Source organism: Geotrypetes seraphini, chromosome 4 (assembly GCF_902459505.1).
Source record: "Geotrypetes seraphini chromosome 4, aGeoSer1.1, whole genome shotgun sequence".
Classification (NCBI taxonomy): Eukaryota; Metazoa; Chordata; class Amphibia; order Gymnophiona; family Dermophiidae; genus Geotrypetes; species Geotrypetes seraphini.
In genome coordinates this window covers 71,338,554-71,360,399 of record NC_047087.1, presented here as the reverse complement: position 1 = coordinate 71,360,399, position 21,846 = coordinate 71,338,554, and the positions used below count along the sequence as shown (strand labels likewise).

The 21,846-nt window shown below is 42.8% G+C and overlaps 1 protein-coding gene across 1 annotated transcript in view; it reads right to left on the bottom strand.

Moving 5' to 3' along the window:
- Positions 1-21,846, bottom strand: part of TMPRSS15 (transmembrane serine protease 15) — a 306,859-nt gene that overhangs the window by 138,021 nt on the left and 146,992 nt on the right. Inside the window, exons 6-9 of the mRNA XM_033942905.1 lie at positions 21,291-21,436; positions 20,794-20,861; positions 11,202-11,353; positions 1,393-1,437 (exon numbers count right to left, since the gene is read on the bottom strand). Of these exons, the coding sequence (XP_033798796.1) occupies positions 1,393-1,437; positions 11,202-11,353; positions 20,794-20,861; positions 21,291-21,436 (411 nt within the window). The remainder of the gene's footprint in view (positions 1-1,392; positions 1,438-11,201; positions 11,354-20,793; positions 20,862-21,290; positions 21,437-21,846) is intronic.

Sequence of the window (21,846 nt, the reverse complement as noted above, 5' to 3'; positions counted from 1 at the left end):
CCCGGGTGTTTACCGTCTTGCCAGCTCCCTCCTCTGTCTTGCTGCAGCGTTTGCGTGCTTGTGCGGCCTCAGAAAATTTTTTTTAGCCAATGCGGCCCAGGGAAGCCAAAAGGTTGGACACCCCCTGCACTAGAGACATTTGGAAACTGACAATACAATGCTATCTTTTGCACAGTCTTCTGTATGCAACAGATCACAGTGGTTTGGCAGTAAGCAAATATTTATCAAGGGCTGAAAATGGAAACTGTTTGATACAGGCTGCAGGAAGTTGAGTTAAAATCCATCTCCTTTTTTTTTTTCTTCCATTTCTTCTTGGGGCAAATTTATAAAAGACCATTTCTAAATGAAGACATGATAGGAGTGAATGATCAGGATGGCGCTGGCATGAAAGATGATGAGTGTGGGAGTTTTGGGTCCTCAAATATGCCTTCTTGACTGCATTTCTGGTATTTGGATTTTATATTATCTAAGCATCCTGAAACATAAGGGTTTTCCTCAGAGCCTACTGTGTCAACAACCATTTAATTTTTTCAGTTTCACTGCTCCTGTACCTGATGTTGCCCTTTGTAACAAATCTAAAACCCTCCTGCTTGTACTATTGCCTCAACCATGCATTAAGACTCTAAAACTTTGCCTGTCTCTTGGGTTCTGCATGTGGAACAGGGAAAACTTCTGAAAATGCTACTCTGGAAGTTCTGAATTTTAACTTCCTACCTAAATTTGGCTTCCAGAATCCCTCTACCACATTTCCCTATGTCCTTGGTACCCACATGTACCAAGACAGCAAGCTCCTCTCCAGCCCTGTCTAAAATCTTATCTAGGTGACATGTGAGGTGTACCACCTTCACACCAGACAAACAAGTGACCAAACGATCCTCACATGGGCAGCGGCTCCTCGTGCATCCCGCACCTCATCGGTTCAGGTGCAGGAAGCGCATAGGAGCCTCTGCCCACAGCTTTGTGCACTGTAGCACTGAGGAAGAGGGAGCCGGCCCAAAGACAACGTCGTATCGATTGCCCCATGGACCGGCAGCTGAAGAGCACTGTCTGGGGCCCGATGCATGTGCCGGCCCTGTGGACCAGAAGGAAATTTCTGCGGACCTTCATCAGTTCACGGACCGGCAGTTGAAGAACACTGCTTTAAACAAAATAAAATAAGTCCCTGAGCTTATCTATTTAGATCTAGGATTCCCTTATCCCAAGCTTGTAAGTAATTTCCAGCAAAGTCTTACCAGTGAAGATCTCTCTGTCTACAGTCCTCTCATAGCACCTCTTCTGGATCCTCCCTAATTCATTCCACCTCCCCCCCCTCATCTACAGAGCAATCTAGCATTTCCAAGCATAATCCTGAAACAAATGATCTCTTTACTAAGCAGCATAGCAATGACTTACCTGCCATTGTGAGAGGTTTGATTGTAGTAGATTCTCCTTGAGTTGCTATGATGAGACAAACAAGAATAAACAACAACCCTCCATTAAAGCAGATATGTCCAGATAATCGGGCATTAATAAATTTAACAGGATAATTGTTTCATCATTTTATAAAGACCTCCCTTTCAAAATCACATAGGAAATCCACTAGATACAGTCTGACAGTACCAAAGCCCTATGTACTAAGTTGCATTGTCTACAAAGCAGGCTTGAATGCATGTTAAGCATTTATACAGTACAGTCTTGATTCTATGTACTGTATGTCACCTAAAATTCAGTGCTAAGCATGATTCTATAAACGTTAGGTGCACTTTCTAGAATCACGCTTAGCATTGCATGGCGCTCTAACTTTTAGGGGCAACGTATTTATGCCAATTTTCTTGCCCTAAATACCTGCACCTAAGTTACATTACATTACATTACAGATTTCTATTCCGCATTACCTTGCGGCTCAAGGCAGGTTACAAAAGATTACATTGGCCCATACTCTATAATTGTGCGCATAACTTAAAAAAAAAAAAAATGCCCATGATTTTCCCCTAACCATGCCCACTTTTAGATAGAACCTTTGGCCAAGGTGCCTAACTTATAGAATTGTGCCTACCAAGTTGTGCACCTAACATTCAATTAACTTTTTAAAGTTAATTCTGAGTTGTAAAGTTCCAGTTAGCGCTGATGAAGCCTATTAATTTCCAATTTCCAATTCTATTTCTAAACCGCAAATACCTTTCAGTTCATTGTGGTGTATAAAAGAGTAAAGAGGCTGTACAATAACAGTGATTTACAAAATTTGTGAAAGACAATATTTTAGTAATAGAAGATTACCAGGTTTTCAGTTACCCATAAATCTAACACAAGTAAATGGTTTCAATAACTTTCTAAATTGAAAATATGAAGAGGACAACATTAACAACTTTTGAAATCCATCGTCCCAACTAGCAGCCTGAAAATAAATCAACCTATGTGAAAACCTCTTATGAGTACATTCTTTTACTGGTGGAAAAGTGAAAATAGACATAATCCTTAAAGGACGGTTTGTATTACAAAAACTAAATTGTGCAATTAAATATCCTGGAACTTGCCCCTGGAGAACTTTATAACAAATAGTTCCAAACTTAAACATGACTCTTGCCTCAAAAGGCAACCAATGAAGCTCTCTATAATATTGCGTTATATGATCAGACTTCTTCAGGTTAAAAATCAGGCGAACAGCAGCATTTTGGATTAATCAATTAAGCTACACTTTACAATGGCTAGGTGTGCTAACTTTAGGTGGAATTGATAGACTTTGGGGGTAATTCTATAAACCAGGCACTAACATTTATATGTTGATTATGTGCCTAAATGTATATACCTAGTTACATTAATAGATACCTGCTTTCCTTTAAAGAATACACTTTAATTAGGTGCAATCTAGGCACTCAAATATAAACACCCCTTTATAGAATTAGCACATTAATATGAGTTAGAAACAGGTATTGTAGAATCTAAAACAGTTATGGGTTAAAACACTTGTTAAAGATTCAACATGGAATATTATTGAAATGAGAAAGCATTGGAAAGGGGTAGGGAAGGGACAAAGAATGCAGATTTAAAAGCTACCATACATTAATATAAAATATATTAACTGATAAAGCAGATAAAAATAGAAAGAAATAGTTAATTATATCTGCAAAGATGTATTGGTTTACAGTATCAGTATGCATTCAGTTTAAACTCCTTACATTGGTTTATAAAGGGCTAAAACCATTTACTCCTGTTGATCTTTTAAGTTCTGTCATACCATATCTCCTTTCTCATTCGCTGCACTATTCACAAGGTCAGCTCCTATGACTCCCATTTTTGGTTCATTTAGGTACCTGTGCAACCAATTTTTCTATTGTAGCCCCCTTTGCCAAATTTAGGAACATCTTCCTTCTCATATAGCTAGACCCCGCTTCCACAAAGGTCCCAGAAAAAAAATCAAAAGCTGCATAAGCAAAATCTCCAATTGGGCCATCAGTATGAAAATCAACCTAACCACAGCCAAAACCAAGCTACTCAGGTTTCACACACCACAGCAAACCATCCCCAATTCTTTAAATCTGTCCTCAGGCACCAACCTCCAAATACAACAAATCTCAAAAGTACTTGGTGTCACCCTAGACTCCACAAATTTCCAATCTTAGAAAGAAAATACGCTACTGCATGAAAAGACTGCGACTGATCAGGTCCCTCTTCTACGAGTACCATTTTGTTATCATGTCACAGATGCTCATCTTCTCACAACTGGACTACTGCAATTCATAATATGCAGGCTTAGATGTCGCACTTCACAAGCTGCAACTGCTACAAAACATTGCAGTCAGACTTACTTTCCGCTTAAGAAAATATGATGCAATATCTGACAATCTTCATAAGCTACATTGGCTACCCATAGCACCAAGAATCTACATATCTGCATATTGTATAAGATATGTCACTCAAATTCAGCGGATGCAATAATTCATCTCTTCTCTGAGCTCCGGTTAACATCTGCTAGACTCTTCAACACCTCCAAGATGATCCTCCCCTCACCAAAAGGTGTCAGATACAAACAAATATTCAACTCAATTTTTACTTACGTTGAAAAAAATATAAAAAAAAAACACCCCAAAACAAACCAGGACAGCCTTCCCACAGACACTAGATCAGAACCTAACTAGCTGAGTTTTAATAGAAAATTGAAAAAATTTATCTACAAAAGCTACTTATCAGCAGGATCAGCCTTACAGACTCCCCAGAACTAACCAAGCTCATACTTCCATAAAATTATCGCTAGAGAATGACACGGTGACTGTTACCCGCAGGAACAGGGGGAAAAACTGACTGGTTGCCCCGGGTATGGAAACAAGGCCATTCACCGCCCCGTGGAGCGATGAATGGCCTTGTCCCCACAGTAAAGTAAAGCCTTGTCCCCAAAGTAAAGCTGTGAGTTGCCTCTCTTCCCTCACAGTTAGCAGCCCTCGTCGCAATCTCGCAGCCAGCAGCCCCCTCTCGTGATCACGGGTGCAGCAACAACCCCCCCTCTTGTGGGTCCAACAGCCCCCCACCATCGCACCCTGCCTCCCTCCCAATTGCCAGCAACAGCAACAACAACAAAAAGCAACAACAAACCTGCGACATGTCTTAGGGCTCTCTCTGACCAGGGAGTAGTTGCCCTATTCCTGCCATGTGCGACTTCAGTATTCTGTTCGCTTTATTTTTCTATATAGCATTATGTAGTGATTTGACTTCAGTTTTCTCGATAGTGGGGGGGAGGAGAAGAGAGATAGAAGGGGAGGAGAGGAGAGAAAGGGTTTTTATACTTTAATAAAATTTCAGTATAAAACCGTTTGAGGCTTGGGTGGATGGGATCAGATAGTTTAGGGGGACAGAGCTCATGGGGATGGGACAGAGACAAGGATGGAGCTCATGGGGATAGGGACTGAGCTGGCGGGGATGGGGTGAGGACGGGGCAGAGCTCGCATGGATAGGGATGGGGAAAAAATTTTTCCCCGTGTCATTCTTTACTTACTAGTAGAGAATGACACGGGGAAAAAATCTGTCCCCGTCACTGCACCGTCCCCGGCCCACCATCCTCTGCACCGCCCCGTCACCGCCGTTCCTTTCACCGCCCTGTAAGTTACTACACCAACTGCTCTGTATAATCCTCATGTCATTCTTTGCTGATTGCCGCAGTGTCTACTTTGTAAGCTCCGCTTGCCTGTATCAGCTCATGTTTTGTAAGCTCTCTGCTTCATTGTAATACGCTACCGTGGCTCTTCTGTCAGCTCCTAAATGCATCAAGGGATACAATCGTATATAACAAAAAAAAAAAAATCCAATCCAAAACCTATTGTATATTAAGTTTAGTAGAAGGGTTTCATTCATACCGACTGCTTGCAGGTAAGGTTTGTTTTTCTCCGTTTTTCGTAATTATTATTTCATATACAAAATTGTGTTATGTCCGTATTTTTTCTGATGAGGTATGAATGAAACCCTTCTACTAAACTTAAGAACATAAGAACATAAGAACATAAGCAGTGCCTCCGCCGGGTCAGACCATAGGTCCATCCTGCCCAGCAGTCCGCTCCCGCGGCGGCCCAAACAGGTCACGACCTGTCCAAATCACCAGAAGGGGCCCCCATGCCACCTTGGTTTCCTATTGCGTCCTATCTTCCCATCAAAGTCCTAGCCCTCCGGTCTTGCACATGCACGACCTGGTCGGGTTTCTATACTTATTTTCTGGTTAGCTTTCTCAGTATCCCACGATCCCTTTATCCCTCAGGAATCCGTCCAGTCTCTGTTTGAATCCTTGTACCGTACTCTGCCCAATCACGTCCTCTGGTAGCGCATTCCAAGTGTCCACGACCCTTTGGGTGAAAAAAAACTTCCTTGCATTCGTTTTGAACCTATCTCCCTTCAGTTTCTCCGAATGCCCCCTCGTACCTGTTGTCCCCCTCAGTCTGAAGAATCTGTCCCTATCCACCCTCTCTATGCCCCTCATGATCTTGAAGGTCTCTATCATATCACCCCTGAGCCTCCTTTTTTCCAGAGATTTTGGATTGGATTATCTTCTGTAAACTCACCATTTTTGTATGAGCTCTTGTGTAATCGTAAATCGCCTTGAACTTTTATAGGCATAGAATGATTCACAAATCCTAGATTAGATTAGTTACACCAGGGCTATAGTTGTTGTAAATAAGAGTGCCTAAATGTACGGGGTACCGTTACTTGGTTAAGCGCATCTGTGTTCCTAGGCCTGTTATAGAATAAGCATTCACTGTTCAGCATCGAAGCGCCCAAAAGGAGATACCTTCTTATAGAATTCCCCCCAATGTAGGAAGACATTTTTTGACTGATTGACACAATTCAGCTTTTCATATTCTCTGGCTGGTAGTTAGTTCCAGGTGAAGCTGGCATTTCTTCTTTAAGAAATCTGGACTAGAAGAACCTATTCTCAACTGGCAATAAGACGCTAAGACGTAAAACAATGGATGTGGAGCTTTTTATTCCTAGGCTTATTCACGGACAATAAATTGGCTTCTAAAGCACAATGAGAATTAGTGGGGAACTAAACTGTAGCTAAACAGTGAGGTTGCCATGGAAAATAAAGGATACTCAAGAGACCATCTCTGTGAAGCCTTTCAGATTATTTCTTCGTGGCTGTCTTTTATCAGAATTTTATCATAGCCAGTCCTCATTATTTCAAGGAAAACAGAAAAGGCACACAGATGCGACAGCAAAATACTGAGCAATCTAAAACAGAGATTAACCCCCTCTTTTACTAAGGTGTGCTAATCGATTAGCGCTTATAAGCTGATTTAGCATGCGCTAATCGATATGGCTAACTTGAGGAACGGGGAGTTACCTAAACTGGCAATAGTTTATCATTTCTGAGTAACATTTTTGACAGCTTATTTTTATATTCACTTTTCAAGTCTCATTGTTCATGTTTTCTGATGTTTCTGCCTTATTCTGTTCCATAGTTAAATGAAAATTGTATTGCCTCACAATCTCAGTCTCCAAAATGTTCTATAATAAATTTTATTTTACTCTAAAACATGGCACATTTCCTGTGGCTGACCATACTGGCCTACCCGAAAGGCTGACCTGAGTTTAGAGACTCAAAACTTTATCAGTTCAATATTCAACCATAGCATCAACATGAGCTGCCATGAGTTTTTGCAGTCCTGTGAGAACTCGAGGCAGCCAATCAGCTAGTAGCTCTGCATGGGCAGGAGCAAAGGAAGGTCACTCCTGCCACAGTTCACTAAAGGTACAAAGGGGAGGCGGGAGGGAGGTAAAAATTCTTAAAGGGACAGGAGGTGGGAGTGATCCCTGCTGTCCTGGCCACTACTGGACCACCAGATCTCACAGTAGGCCTGGCAGAGACCTGAAACAGGTTCGAGAGGGGGGCGGGTCAGCACTGACCCAAATATAAATCGAGACTCCCATTTGGCTCAAATATCTCAGTTTATATTGCGTATATATGGTATTTTCAACACTTCTACTGCTGTCTAGCACAAAGGAGCATGTATACCTTATCTGATATCAAGGATATCTAAAATAAGTCCCGATTTTACTATTTTCAAATACACAGGACTTATTCAACTTGAGTCTATAAAGTGAACAAAATTGGAGGAATAAGCCTCAGAGCCCCGCCTCCACCCTACAGAGATCAGGTGGTAAACTTGTTGGGGCAAGGACATCTCATTGGCATAACAAAACCTCCACTTTTTTATAATGCTACAGTGGCTCTATGCAATGCAAATAAGCATATCAAATGTAATAAATAACTGAGAAAAACATCACATTTATCTGTGCAGGATCCGTTCATAATCAAACAGGAAGAAACAGGAAGTTGCATCATTGGGGGCAGACTGTGACAGAAGGAGAGAGGAGGTTGCAGGCAACGCTTTAGAATCGCTGCTGTGGACAGTTTGTCAGCTGGATGGGGTAGGTGAGGGCGTCGGACTTGTGCCGAAAGAAAGGAGAAGGCATGCTGACCCATGGGGGCCAACCCAGAGCTGTGGAGCCCAAGGCAGTTGCCCTTTTTGCAATACCTTAATGCATGCCCTGCTTCCGGGTTAGCGACAAGCAACAGTTTGAATCCCTGCCACTAACCCGTTGAAGCATGAGAAGAGCTGCAGCCACATGGTCAAAGAGCTGCAGGTCACCGACCCCTTCTCTAAGACATTCTCAGAAGGGGGCCTAGCCTGGTTACATTTGGACACTGTAACACCCTGGATAACACTTATGATTAAGTTTTTTTAATGTCTCCTCTCTGCTTTCCTATTTGTAAATTATAGGTTCTTTTCTTTTTCCTTGTTTTTGTACACCGCTTTGATGATCATGCAAATAGCTTATATAAGCCTAAAATGTTGTCATTTTAAAGAGGAAGCAGACCACAGGTAGCAAATGATGCAGATAACACTTTATTGAAGAAAAGATCAGCTAAACATGTGCCCAATGTGGCCACGTTTCACCTACAAATAGGCTGGAACTAGAGGGAATCAATGAAATCACCTCCCTTGAGTTAACAAAACTGGGTAAAATAGCCACAGGAATCACAGCAGGAATCTACATATGGATTCCCTCTAGTTATAAGTCACTAATGCAGGCTATTTATAGGTGAAATGTGACCACGCTAGGCACATGTTTAACTGATCCGTTCTTCAATAAATTGTCTGCTCTCCACATTATTTGCTGTGTGTGGTCTGGTTCTTGTTTGCACTGTTCCAACATTTGCAGACCCAGGCCTCTCATTGGTCGTCTGTTTTGTTATTTGGGCAGAACAAGGAAACAGTTTGGCCTAAACTAAGTCAGCTTGCAAAGCATATTTTAATTGTTTCAGCCACCACTATCTCATTTGAAAGGTCATTTTCACCTCTGAACTTACCAAAGATGACCAAAAAGCACAACTAATTTAACCTGAGCTATATAATCAGAATTTTTCTTAAAGGTCTAATAGATTTTTTTCTTCAAGCTATATACGACTTATTTCCATGTATAAATTAGTGGGGTTGGGGGTGTAGATAGGAAGAGAACTGCATGGGATGAATTGAGGATGATACTATTCTCATTACCATGTTACTCTCTACCCCAAATACCACTCCCTTTTCCCAAAAACATTTTGGACCTAGAACAATTTAAACATCTACAATTATCCATTCAAGTGGTCTGAAATGTTTTAAAAGCCCTGCCACCACATACGAGCTTTTGAACATTGACCTTCAGAATTAATAGCCATCTTTGTATACCACAAGGAGTAGGGTTATCATATTTGATGATAAAGAAACCCAAACGCATGCCCCGTCTCACTCCCCCACCCCGCCTTGTTCAGCTTCCAACCATCCCTGTTCTGCCTCTAGCCCCGCCCCACTCTGTCTTCAGCTGCACCCGGTCCTGCCTCCAACCCCGCCCCCCAAAAGCACATCTCTTTTTCCTAACCTCCAGGCTGCGTCTGGAGGGCCTCTAGCAATTGCAGATGTATACGATGTCATCCACGCATGCTTGTTGAAGGCCCTCCAGATGCAGCTGGAGCTCAGGACTTTCCAAAACCCGGACAAATTGCCAGGTTTTGTAAAGTCCATCCAAGAACTCGGACAGTCCTCTAAAAAGAGGGCATGTCTGAGTTTTCCCAGATGTCTAGTAACCCTAACAAAGAGCAAAGTGAAAATATGATATCATGTCTGTCTCACGCAAAACACATATTTCCTGAGCAAAAGTATAGCTGCTGATTATTTTTCTTGTGCTCTGAAAATGTTAGGGCAGTGGTTCTCAACCCAGTCCTTGAGGACAATATTCGTGGAGGGGCATAATAAAAAAAAACATCCAAGTCCCCTATTGGCCTAAGGCCCTAAACATTGAAAGTAGAAGCAGGGAAAATGTCCATTCTCAAAAAACAGTCCAAAAGGAGGTTTTTTTAAATAATGGCCTGCCTCTACGTTCAGCTGTTTAAACGCCCAGACCACCACTACATATAAACTTGCACCATATAATCAACCTAAAAAAAGCCTAAGTCCCAAACGCCCAAAACAAGGGCTTTTAAGCGAAGGAGAGGTCAGTCCTTCACCTAAAAGATGGATTCTGTAACTGGTGTCTGTCAAAAAGAACACCAGTTAGAGAATCCCCCCCCAGCAACGATCAGAGCAGGAGGGAGCCCAAGCCCTCCTGCCCCGGCAAAGGCCGACATCACTGACAATGATCAGGGCAGGAGGGAGCCCAAGCACTCCTACCCCGGGAAAGGCCAACACCCCTGAAAGCGATCGGGGCAAGAGGGAGCCCAAGCCCTCCTGCCCCGGCAAAACCCCCTACCCTCCACCCCCACTAAGATACAGGCAGGAGGGATTTCAGGCCCCCCTGCTCTCAGCGCACCATCCCACAATCATCCCCCCCAAACCACTGATCATCCCACCACCTGCCGACCTTGCGACCCCCTGCTGATCCCTCGACCTCCCCCCGTACCTTCAGAATGTTGGCCGGATGAATGGGTCCCAAACCCGTCCATCTGGCAGGCCCACCATCTGTTAGGGCCTGAGGCACCTGGGCCAACAGGAATCGGCCCCATAGCCTTAGGCCCCTCCTGTGGGTGTGGCCTTAGGCACATGGGCCCAATCCAGCCCATGTGCCTAAGGCCCTGCCCATAGGAGGGGCCTAAGGCTACTGGGTCGATTCCGGGGCAGGAGGGCTTGGGCTCCCTCCTGTCCTGATCGTTGTCAGGTTGGGGGGTTTAGGTAGTCACCAGGGCAGGAGGGCTTGGGCTCCCTCCTGCTGCGATCGTTGGTGGTGGTGGTAGGCAGGTTGCCGGGGTTGCTGAGCTCATTGCCCCTTTTTCGGCACATACTTCTTTTGACATGGTCTAAGTCAAAACGTATAAGTGTTGACTAGGTAACCTGCTTAAATCTTTGGTTATACCTGCTGTACAACTATGTGTAGGTCAGCCCACCTCCCGCCCTTTCCCTTCCTCTAAAAATGTCTCTTTTCGCTCTATGAATTTAGAGGTAGGGAAAGGCATAAGCTGGTTTTAGATACGTCTAAAACCAGCTTTGGATTTGGGTACTTGGACTCTCAGGCTTTTTGATCATCCAAGTACCCATTTAGGCCACTTTTTAGACTTTTATTGTTTTGATTATGAGCCCCATAATGAATATGCATGAGATAGATTTGTATGCACTGCTTCCTTGGTATGCAGATCTATCCTGATGTGCTCCGAGGACTGAGTTGAGAAGATCTGCTTTACGAAATAGGTAGAGTTGGAGAGTTACCTATGATCATTATGGTATCCAAGTCAATTCTAAATATCTTCAGAAGGTCACTTGCATTTGCTTTGATACCCGAGACCAGCACATTCTTTATTTTCTCCTCCAATATCTGTTGTGCAAAATAAATGTTGAATAAAACAGTGACGCTGCCATTTCTAGAAAAGACAGAATACAAAAGGAAAATGCAAATTAACATTTGGTCATAAAGCAGTCATGCCTTTTGTCAGCTGACAATTATGAAACTAGAAAGTGTATTGAGTCTTCCAGTTGGAGGGATCCTTTGATTTCTTTCTGTAAGTGAGACATAGCCATTGTATGTGACACTTTGAATCTATTTCCCTGCTGTCTTAACACTGTCACAGACAGTGATTGTTTTCAGTAGCAGAGGCCCTGCAAGGAATATTCTCACTGGCACAGCAATCACTTCAGAGTGACAGAAACAACAACCAGTGCATAGATGAGATTTGATAAAGTAGGAAGTTTAAGAAATTGGCCACTCTGGACCCAATGCACCAGGAGGATTTTCATTTATCAGTCTATAGGAAAAATGCTTTCTGTATTTGTAAGCCAATATTGAAACATAAGATATAGGGTTAGATTTTAGATTGGGCATCCAAATCAGAATATGGAGATCCAAGTCTTTACCTCACATAGGCACGTCCATTTCTCATTAATTTTAGAACAGGATCAGATGCACTGAGTACAAACCCATCCATTTTCGAAAAAAAAACCCAACAACTTATTTCTAGACATTTTGCAGTTTTGAAAATGGGCATGTTTGGTACTGGATTTTTGTCCATGTTCCACAAAACGTCTAAACTCAGATTTACCCCCTCTTTTACTAAGGTACGCTAACCGATTAGCATGAGCTAATTGAATTAGCTCATGCTAAATGCTATCACGTCCATAAACTAACATTCACGCATTAGTGTTTTGCGTGTGCTAATTCGATTAGTGCACCTTAGTAAAAGAGGGCCTTAGTCATCATATTGAAAATAATACCCCCCCCCCCGGCCACATGTATTTATTTATTTAAAAAATGTGTAACCCACTTAAACCTAAGCAGTTTACAAAATACAAACATAATCATCATATTACAAACATACAAATAGACAAACAGATTCATCTGAAATACTCGCGGTTAGTATCATAACTCAGTCAGGTAAAAGCCCCCACAAACAAGGTTGTTTTCAATACTGTACTTGCAGCCAGGGGTGTAGCCAGAAGTTGATTGGGGTGGGGGAGGGCAAGGATAGATGGGGGTGGGGGGGAGTTGAGGGAGTCTAAGCATTTTCTCTCAGTCCTTTCCCCTTGCTGCTGTTGTTGTAACCCCCACCAATTCCTTTGCTGGCAGGGATGCTCAAGCCCCGCCAGTCTAAGAGTTTCCCTGCCAGAGCCCTGCCCACACTGCCTGAGCAGCAGAAATTGGCAGATTATTCTGGTTTCTGATCCCAGCGTTTCTGTGCATGCTCAGTTCAATGCATGAAAGTACCGTATCAGCCACCAGAGTCACTTTATGACGTTTTTTTGGATGCGTCTGTCTTTTGAAAATGAGCTCTACAGATACTTATATTCCTTTATACTGTAAAATATGCATCAATCAGGTGACCAGTTATAGAATTACCCCCCATAATACTGCTGAATTTTTTTTAAAAAGTACTTAGATGTTTAGTATTGTGCCCAACATCTCAGCACATTTTAAATATTGACTAGATTTGTTTTTGGGGTTTTTTTGGGGGTTTTTTTTGCTATAAAAGTGAGTGTCAGAGGGAACTATCTATTCAATACATGGAACAAATTAGATGGAATAAGGCACTTATCAGTTTGCCCACAGTAGTATTAATCTTGCATTTATAACATACGGCCTAAAATCATGTTTGTCATAAGGGCAGAATGAGAACAAGATTTGCCACATAAACTAGTGTCTTTTTATTTGATTTACTGCTCCCGTCGCTCTGAGTTTCCCAACCACTACCAGAGTTGAATTTTGTCTGCCAGTCTTCTAGAACTACATTATAATCAAACCTGTCATGAATCGGGACCCATCTGTGATTCCTTCCTGCTCCAATCATTTTGGTTGTTACCCGGGAGTCAGAGTGTTCTGTTGTCTGCTGAGAAACCAATTTGCTTTCTGTTTGGAAACCTTCCTGCATAACCTTTTTAAAAATTGACCCTGCGTGGTTTTCAAGAAATTCAAGTGATTGATGAAAAAATGTCCCCCCCCCAGTCTGTGAGCACAGTGCTGCTCCCGATGCCAAGGACATTGTGTTACACGATTTCTTTCCTCTCGCCTAAGTGCAGTGTTATTCATTCTTTTGCCTGCTGTGTGCGGCTTGAGTGATTAGTTTGTGAAAAATGTCACTGACAAGTTACAGTGAAAATGTTTGACAAATCAGAAGCCACATTTATGTATGTACCAGTTGTTATATTATTATTATAGGACTGACGATGGGAAATCACTCTTAACTACAGAATCTGGTCAGCTGCTGAACTAATTCAGAACATACTCAGGATCCTACTGCTTCACAAATTGTTGCTTTCAATTTTTCACTCTTAAATTTCTACTCTTTGCCTGTGTAGGTGTATTGGATCAAAATAATTAAGCACTGATACTTTCGGGAAAATGGTAGCAGGCTTCTGAAGGTACTCTGACCATGTTTTCTGTTTAGTGTGAGGAAGGGAGATTTTATTTTTTTGGAAGGCAGGGGACAATGGAAGAATTACATGACTCATTTGTACTTACTTGAGACAACGCGATAGTGTTTCAGTCGAAGCAAACTTTGGTCCACTGTGGTTTGTCCTATCTCTGTACAAGGTTTGAAAAGGTTCATGTGTTTAGCTCATAAAGTTATTCAGATAACCTGTGAGGCACAGTGAATGAGTGTATACTTTAAAAAAAAAAATCTACTTCTGTTAGACCTTGGTTCAAAGTACGGAATATGAACCTAATTTGCTTGCAGGTTAATCAGTGAAACTGGGAACAATCTGGTACTTCCTGTGTAAAAACCCACAAACTGCTTCATTAGTAGAGGGCACGAGGAACGTGTATTATGAATTACTTCTGGACTTATTAGCTTTATAGGCTGTATCCCATTTCTGGTACAAAGTTATAATAGGTAGCTGTCTTGGAATCATGTTTTGCCTTCTTGAACTGTGGCTATAAGGCACCATATTAGCAGGTTCATAATGTGCCCTTGTTTTGCATCAACTCACTTTAATAATAAGTTTAGTGCTAACCAGTAATGTACTAGGGATATGCATAGCAAAAATGTTTGGAGCTCTGGTGCAGCAGAAGATCAGCATCTCACCTCTCCTGTGTTCAGCATCGCTCCCTTCTTCCTGCCTCTGCTGGGGCCACCACCTGTGCCACCTTAAATAGGGTTACCAGACATCTGGATTTCACCGGACATATCCTCCTTTTCAAAACCCGGCACTTTGTCCGGGTTTTGAAAAGCCTCCCTCAAAATTGCCATCGGGCAGGAGGGCAATGCGATAACGTCATCGCGTCACATGCACGCATGCCCTCCTGCTCAATCAGAGGAGGCAGCAGGTGACGGGGCTGGGGCAGGGCTAGGGCAGGATTGGGGCATGATGGGGAGGGGATGGGTGGAATTGGGTGGGCCTGGGGTGGGTCTAAGGGGGTCCAGATTTTCCGAATGAAAAATCTGGTAATTATAACACTAACAGCTTCTGAGCCTGCACGGTACCTAGTGTGGCATGGCCCTTTAAGTATAGGACTGTACTTAAAAGCTTCAGAGCCCTGCCCCACTCAGATGAAACTTCCTATCTCTTTTAAACATACCTAGTAACATAGTAGAGTAGACTCTTTGTTAACTGGAATGCACTTAACTAGAACTCTCAAGCAACCAGAAAAAACAAACAAACTAAGAAATACTCTAATGCATTAAACTAAAATGAAAATAAAATCAATTTCTGGCGGAAAATTAAATGTAAACTTGGCACACTACACTTAAGTATGCCCATGCTTTGCCTACCACAGGGGTGCCCAAAATGGTTGATCACGATCGACCAGTAGATCGCAACGGCAACACGAGTCGATCACGGAGCCCATCCCAGGCTCTGTGATAGACTCGCGTTGCCTTTGCATTCTCCCTGCTTCCCCGACGCCGCAAAAGCCAGGCGCGTGCAGCCACTGCACAAGAGTTGGGCCCACAAGCCTTACCTCCCCCCCCGACATAAAATCCGACATCGGAAATGAAGTTCCGGGCTCGGAACTTACTCTCCGACATCAGAATTGACATGTGTGTGTGTGAGGGGGAGGCTTGTAGGCCCAGCACTTGTGCAGTGGCTGCACATGCCTGGCTTTTGCAGCATCAGGGAAGCAGGGAGAAATTTGTGGCGGTGGCTTGGGGGGGCAGGGAGAGAGAAAGAAAGAAAGACTGATAGAAAGAAAGAAGGGGCAGAGAGAGAGAAAGAAAGAAAGGGGAGGGGGCAGGGAGAGAGGAAGAAAAAGTTGGGGGAGGGAATGGAGTGTTAGGTGGCAGTGGGGCAGGCAGGGAGAGAGGAAGAAAAAGTTGGACTCATGGAGGGACAGAAAGAGATGTTTGGGGAATGGAATGAGTTCTGGAAAGGAAGGATGTAGGAGGCAGGAAGAAGGGAAGAAATATTGGACGCACAGTCAGAAGGAAATGCAACCAGAAACTCATGAAATCACCAGACAACAAAGGTAGGAAAAATGATTTTATTTTCAATTTAGTGATCAAAATGTGTCTGTTTTGAGAATTTATATCTGCTGTCTATATTTTGCACTATAGCCCCCTTTTACTAAACTGCAATAGTGTGTTTTAGCGAAGGAAGACTATGAGCGTCGGGAGCAATGCGGAGCATTCAGCGCAGCTTCCTGCGCTTAAAACCACTATCGTGGTTTAGTAAAAGGGGAGAGGGTATATTTGTCTATTTTTATATAGTTGTTACTGAGGTAACATTGCATATTTTAAAGTCATCTGCCTTGACCTCTTTGGAAAAAAACCCCCCCGAATATAAATTATAATTAACATTTTCTCTGCATACAGTGTGCTTTGTGTTTTTTAGAATTTTATTGTTGGTAGATCATTTTGACTTGGTCATTTTAAAACTAACTCAAAAGCCAAAAAACATGGGCATCCTGGACTACCACATGCCCAGTAGTTTGTCTAGAACAGTTTATGGTATGGCATTGTATGGGGTATAGTATTAGTTAGGTTATTTTTAATGGTAACTCTCAAGCAACCAGAAACTACATTTATCTGGCATCTATCAATCCCCATGGGTGACGGTTAACTGAGAGTGTATTGTAAATGACAACAGATAAAGACCTGCATGGTCCATCCAGTTTGCCCAGCAGTTTCACACTCATCATCCAGTAATTATTCATTTTACTTACTAAGTTCCTCTATAAGAAATCCTCTTCTCACACACCCCCATCCCCCCACGATAAGCAAAACCTATAGTCGGATGATATGAATATTTTATAGAATAAGTATACTTGCTCCTGATCCGTCTTGCCATATACATTATGGACTGTAGAGGTTCGTCCAGCATTGGCCACATTACCCCAGCTATATGTGAAGACCCTTATTTTAGAGTCATCTTCAAATCTCAATGGCAGAATTATGTATGTGTGTGGGTATGGATGCGGAGATGCTCAGATATTTGAATGCCATTTCAGAACTAGGATCATTTAGATATGGAGAAGTTGAATGGCAAAGTGACATGGTGAGGGCAAAGAGAGGGAGTGGCCTGGATGAAACTGCAATAGAGTTGAGGATTCCCTGTTTCATGAAGGGAATCCATATCTGCCCTGAAAACCTAGACATTGGAATTTACACCTGCTCTGAGGTATGTCTAAATGCCTGATGTAAGAGGAGCTGTAAATCCCACATTTTGGGTCCCTATGATGCTAGTGTTCCCCCTCTCCTGTTCAAGTCTCTATCCTAATAACTGTTGCTCCAACTCACCCAGCAGCACCCAACTTCTCATTCAGCAACAGATTTTTCACTTAACTCCTTAACAGCAAATGAACCCTTCATCTGGAGCTCCCACAATAGCAAACAGACCCCTCATATGCCACCCCCCAGCAGCAAAGACTCCTCACCTGACCCTTCCTTGCCAGTAAACAGACCCTTCCAGTGCAATGCCAAACTCCTTACCTATAAAGACCCTTTACCCAAAGCCAGTCCCTACCATGTGGGCATGAACCTTAGGCTACTTTTCCAGAATCCAAGGCCCTTAGTAATGGCCCCTGGACTGTAAGTCACTCTGCTGCCCCTGACCTGAGATAACCAGGAATCTCTGATATCTAATGGGGTATGAGAAATGCTTACTCACTCCTAACTTGTCTGCTTTGGGTTTTAAAAAGACTACCAAGAGCTCTACTGGTAATATTGCAGAATTACCAGTAATGGTCAGGCTTCCATATAAGGCCTTTAGGTAAAGACTCTCAAGTTATCAAGTTTGCGGATGACACAAAACTCTCCAGCAGGGTCAGAACTGTTGAGGAATGCAAAGAACTGCAGAGCGACCTGAACAAACTGAGTGAGTGGGCAAAAAGATGGCAGATGAGCTTCAATGTGGAGAAATGTAAGGTCTTGCACATAGGGAAGGGGAACTCCATGTACAGCTATACGATGGGAGGGAGGGTACTGGGGGAAGGCAACCAAGAAAAAGATCTGGGGGTATTGGTGGATAACACAATGAAGCCGGCGGCGCAATGTGCAGCGGCCTCAAAGAAAGTGAGCAGAATGTTGGGCATTATCAAAAAAGGTATCACTACCAGAACGAAGGAAGTTATCCTGCCACTGTATCGAGCAATGGTGCGCCCACATCTGGAATACTGCATCCAATACTGGTCGCCATACCTCAAGAAGGACATGGCAATACTCGAGAGGGTCCAGAGGAGAGCAACGAGGATGATAAAGGGCATGGAGAACCTTTCATATGCCGAACGGTTGGACAAGCTGGGGCTCTTTACCCTGGAAAAGCGGAGACTGAGAGGGGACATGATAGAGACTTATAAAATCATGAAAGGCATAGAGAAGGTGGAGAGGGACAGATTCTTTAGACTAGCAGGGACAACAAAAACAAGAGGTCATTCAGAAAAACTGAGAGGAGACAGATTCATAACGAATGCAAGGAAGTTCTTCTTCACTCAACGGGTGGTAGACACCTAGAACGCGCTTCCTGGAGAGGTGATAAGACAGAGTACAATTCTGGGGTTCAAAAAGGGACTGGATGGCTGCCTGGAAGCGAAGGAGATAACAGGGTACAGATAGAGGTTTACCTTACAGGACATTAAGCGAACAGGGTATGGACATTTTAGGTTAGGTAGGGAACACTTACAGATCATGAACCTCGGGGACCGCTGTGGGAGCGGACTGCCGGGCACGATGGACCCCTGGTCTGACCCGGCAGAGGCAATTCTTATGTTGTTATGTTCTCTCTTTGCTGGCAGGGCGTTTAGGCTTGCACCACAGGGGTCGTCCAGCATTGGCCACAGCTCTATGAGCTCTACGAGTGTGGAGATGATGCGGTATACAAACTTAAGGTTTAGTTTAGTCTGTCTGTTTGTTGACTAACGATAAAATGAACAGTCTGTTTGTTGCCGGGATGGGTGGTTGGGTGGTTTAGGGATCAAGTTGCTGGCAGTGGAATTGGATACTGTCAAGTGGGGTAAAAAGCCTGATCTTAGGTTGGGGACCACCTATTATGGGGGGAATTGGACCCTTTTAAAGAGGGAGCACCAAATTTAGAAACTGCTTCCACATCTATGTGGAGGGAGAGTATTTTTCCTCATGTCTGAATTGTTAAAATCACTGCTCCCTTTGCACATGGAGGAGCATGAACATGTGCAGTAAACCCCTGTGAATTTGCGGTTCGTGAATCGCGGATTCAGTAATTTGTGGAATCTTCCGATTGCCACTTCCTTCTACTAAAATCATGGTTACACCAATCAGAAGCTGCTTTGACACGCTATCTGGCGTGTCAAATCAGCTTCTGATTGATGTAGCCTGACTTTAGCAACAGGAAGAGGCGTTTGGAGCATACCGCGAGTGATTGTCTCACCCGCCGGTGCCCCAGCTGCCCTCTCCTGCCTTTTGACAGGAGAAAAACCATATTTGCAGTTTTTAGAAATTTTTGGGGGTTCCTGGGATTCCGCGAATTTCTGGGGAGTACTGTATATCTACTGTAGATTAGATGTTTCTAATTATTCTTAACACTGAAAATCAACCAGAAGAGTTATTAGGGACACATACCCCACACCCATACATTTAATCTAATCTAATCTAATTTTTCCTCTTATGTACTACATTATCCACAATACAATGGAGCTCAATGTGGTTTACAATAAGATTTCAATCTAATATTTAAAAACTAATCTAACAAGACATTGAACAGAAAAGTCATTAATTGTTTATGGGAAACTGAATAAGAATTACATTTTTTTCAATTTAACAGTAGACTATTCAACAAAGCAGTAAAGAGAAAAGGAACAGAATGAAAAATGAGATCCTTAGACTGAATAGCTTTAAAAAATGGAATAGCTAATGAATATAAAGAAACAGATCTATGGGCACTTTGTTTCAATGCCTGGAATGTCAAAGAAATAATTAAATTACTTAATTGGCCATTCATTATTTTATAAACTGAGCATATGCATTTGAACTTCTCTCTAGATCAGTGTCTCCCAAAGTTTTTCGAGCCGGGGTACACTAAAGGTAGTGGCCACAGCTTGAGGCATCCAAAAGTACGCGGATGTCGCTGTGATGACATCACACATATGCATGACATCATCACGCCAATATCCGGGCATGTGCAGAGGCCCTCCAGATGGGCCCTGAGATGCTAGTAGGGGGGTGCCAGCAGGGAAAAAAAAACGAGAGATAAGGAGAGGTACTGGCGTCAGCTGATTGCCTACAGCAGTGTTTCTCAACTACTTCAAGCTAAGTACCCCCTAAGTCTAACAAACCCCAACCACTGACCTCCCTAAGCCCACCCAAGCTCTGCCCCAGATCCCATCCCCTTTACTAATTGTAATGTAATTTTTTCCATTCATTTTTCATATACACACAATATACACAGCAGATATAAATTCTCAAAACTGACCCATGTCAATCATTATATTGAAAATAAAATCATTTTACTTACCGGCAATTTTCTGCAGGCTGTTGTAATTAGCTTTAAAGGTGAGACCGGGAGGCCAGGGGGAAAGCTGGAGGACATTAGAGAGAAGGGTGAAACATGCAGGCCTTCGGCGAATCAGGCAGTGCTGGTGCTGTCCCGCATTGGGAAGACAACTGGCAGGCGCCTCTCTTCCTCCTCAGTGTGCCGCGGCACACTTGGAATCTCTGGAGGCACACAGTTTGAGATGCACTGCTCTAGATTGTACAGGTAGGGTAAATACGCTTTCTTCTCTACAGAATGTAGGGTAAATAAAAGGAATGGGTGGAGGTTAAGGAAAATCTGGAAAACATCAAGCTATATTATCCAGCCTCACCACCAGTGCATAAAAATTCTGCTTTTTAAGCTTGACAAGAAACGGACTTTATCTTGGGGTTTTGTTTAAAGCAACTTCACCATTTGCATCTTCTATACTCACTGGAACTGTAACACTTCCATGTGCTTATACTCATTCTTCAGGTCACTTGTTTGGAAGATTTCATACATCTAAAAATAAAATACAGTCTCTCAACAACTCATGTTGACCAAACAACTTCATATTTTCTATCAGAAATTTATGTTATGCTGACTTTTCAGCCATTGAAACGGGGAGTTGAAAACTTAATATGGAGGTTTCACAGCCTGTATGTATGTAACTTTGCCTACTGTTAAGAGATATTCCTATGGGTGCGGTTTGGAAGAAGGCTTGCACTTATAAACATACTTTTGAAAATTCAAGTATCTGCACATATTTAACCCTGAAAAATTATGCACCTCAAAGAGCAGGTATAAACGGAAATTCAGAGTACAAAGTTTGAAAATATAAATCCAGCAAAGTTCTTTCAGAGGGAAGTCTGAATGCACATTTTACCCATTTGTACAGATATATCAATACATATGAATATCTTTAGCATTTGTAAATTAAGAGGCACCAACCATTTCTTGGACATCAAAGGCAAGAACCTTAAACTCCAGTGAAGATTTGTTCTGCAAACTTGGTCCATATGTTGCTCCAGCTAAGATCGTAAATTTTCCTCCGACTCCATAGCTTGTGCTGTTACTGCAGGTGCCATTGTAATTATCTATAAGTGAAGATAGAACAATAAGGGGGGAAGTTATCAAGCTGTGGTATGGCTCTAAGTGATCCTCCTCAAGAACAAAGCTCCTCTGAGGCCCCCCAAATATAAACTCACTAATTCCATCTCCCCCCACACACACACACTTGAAGCCCTTCTCATTCTAAAGGACATCCCAAATATAGGTCCCCCTACCTGAAAGTCTTCCCCCGCCAACAGAAGAACCCCCAAGTCATGGTTCCTCTACCTGCAAGGGATACCCCACATTTCTGAAGGCCCTCCCCCAAGCCTACTTCCAATACCCTTGGTATCTAGTAGGGGCAAGTACTAATGCCAAGCTGAGAATGAAGCTGGCTAAACCTAGCAATAGTCTTGCAATTCTACCTATAAGGATTGCAGTGCCATTTTGAACCTGC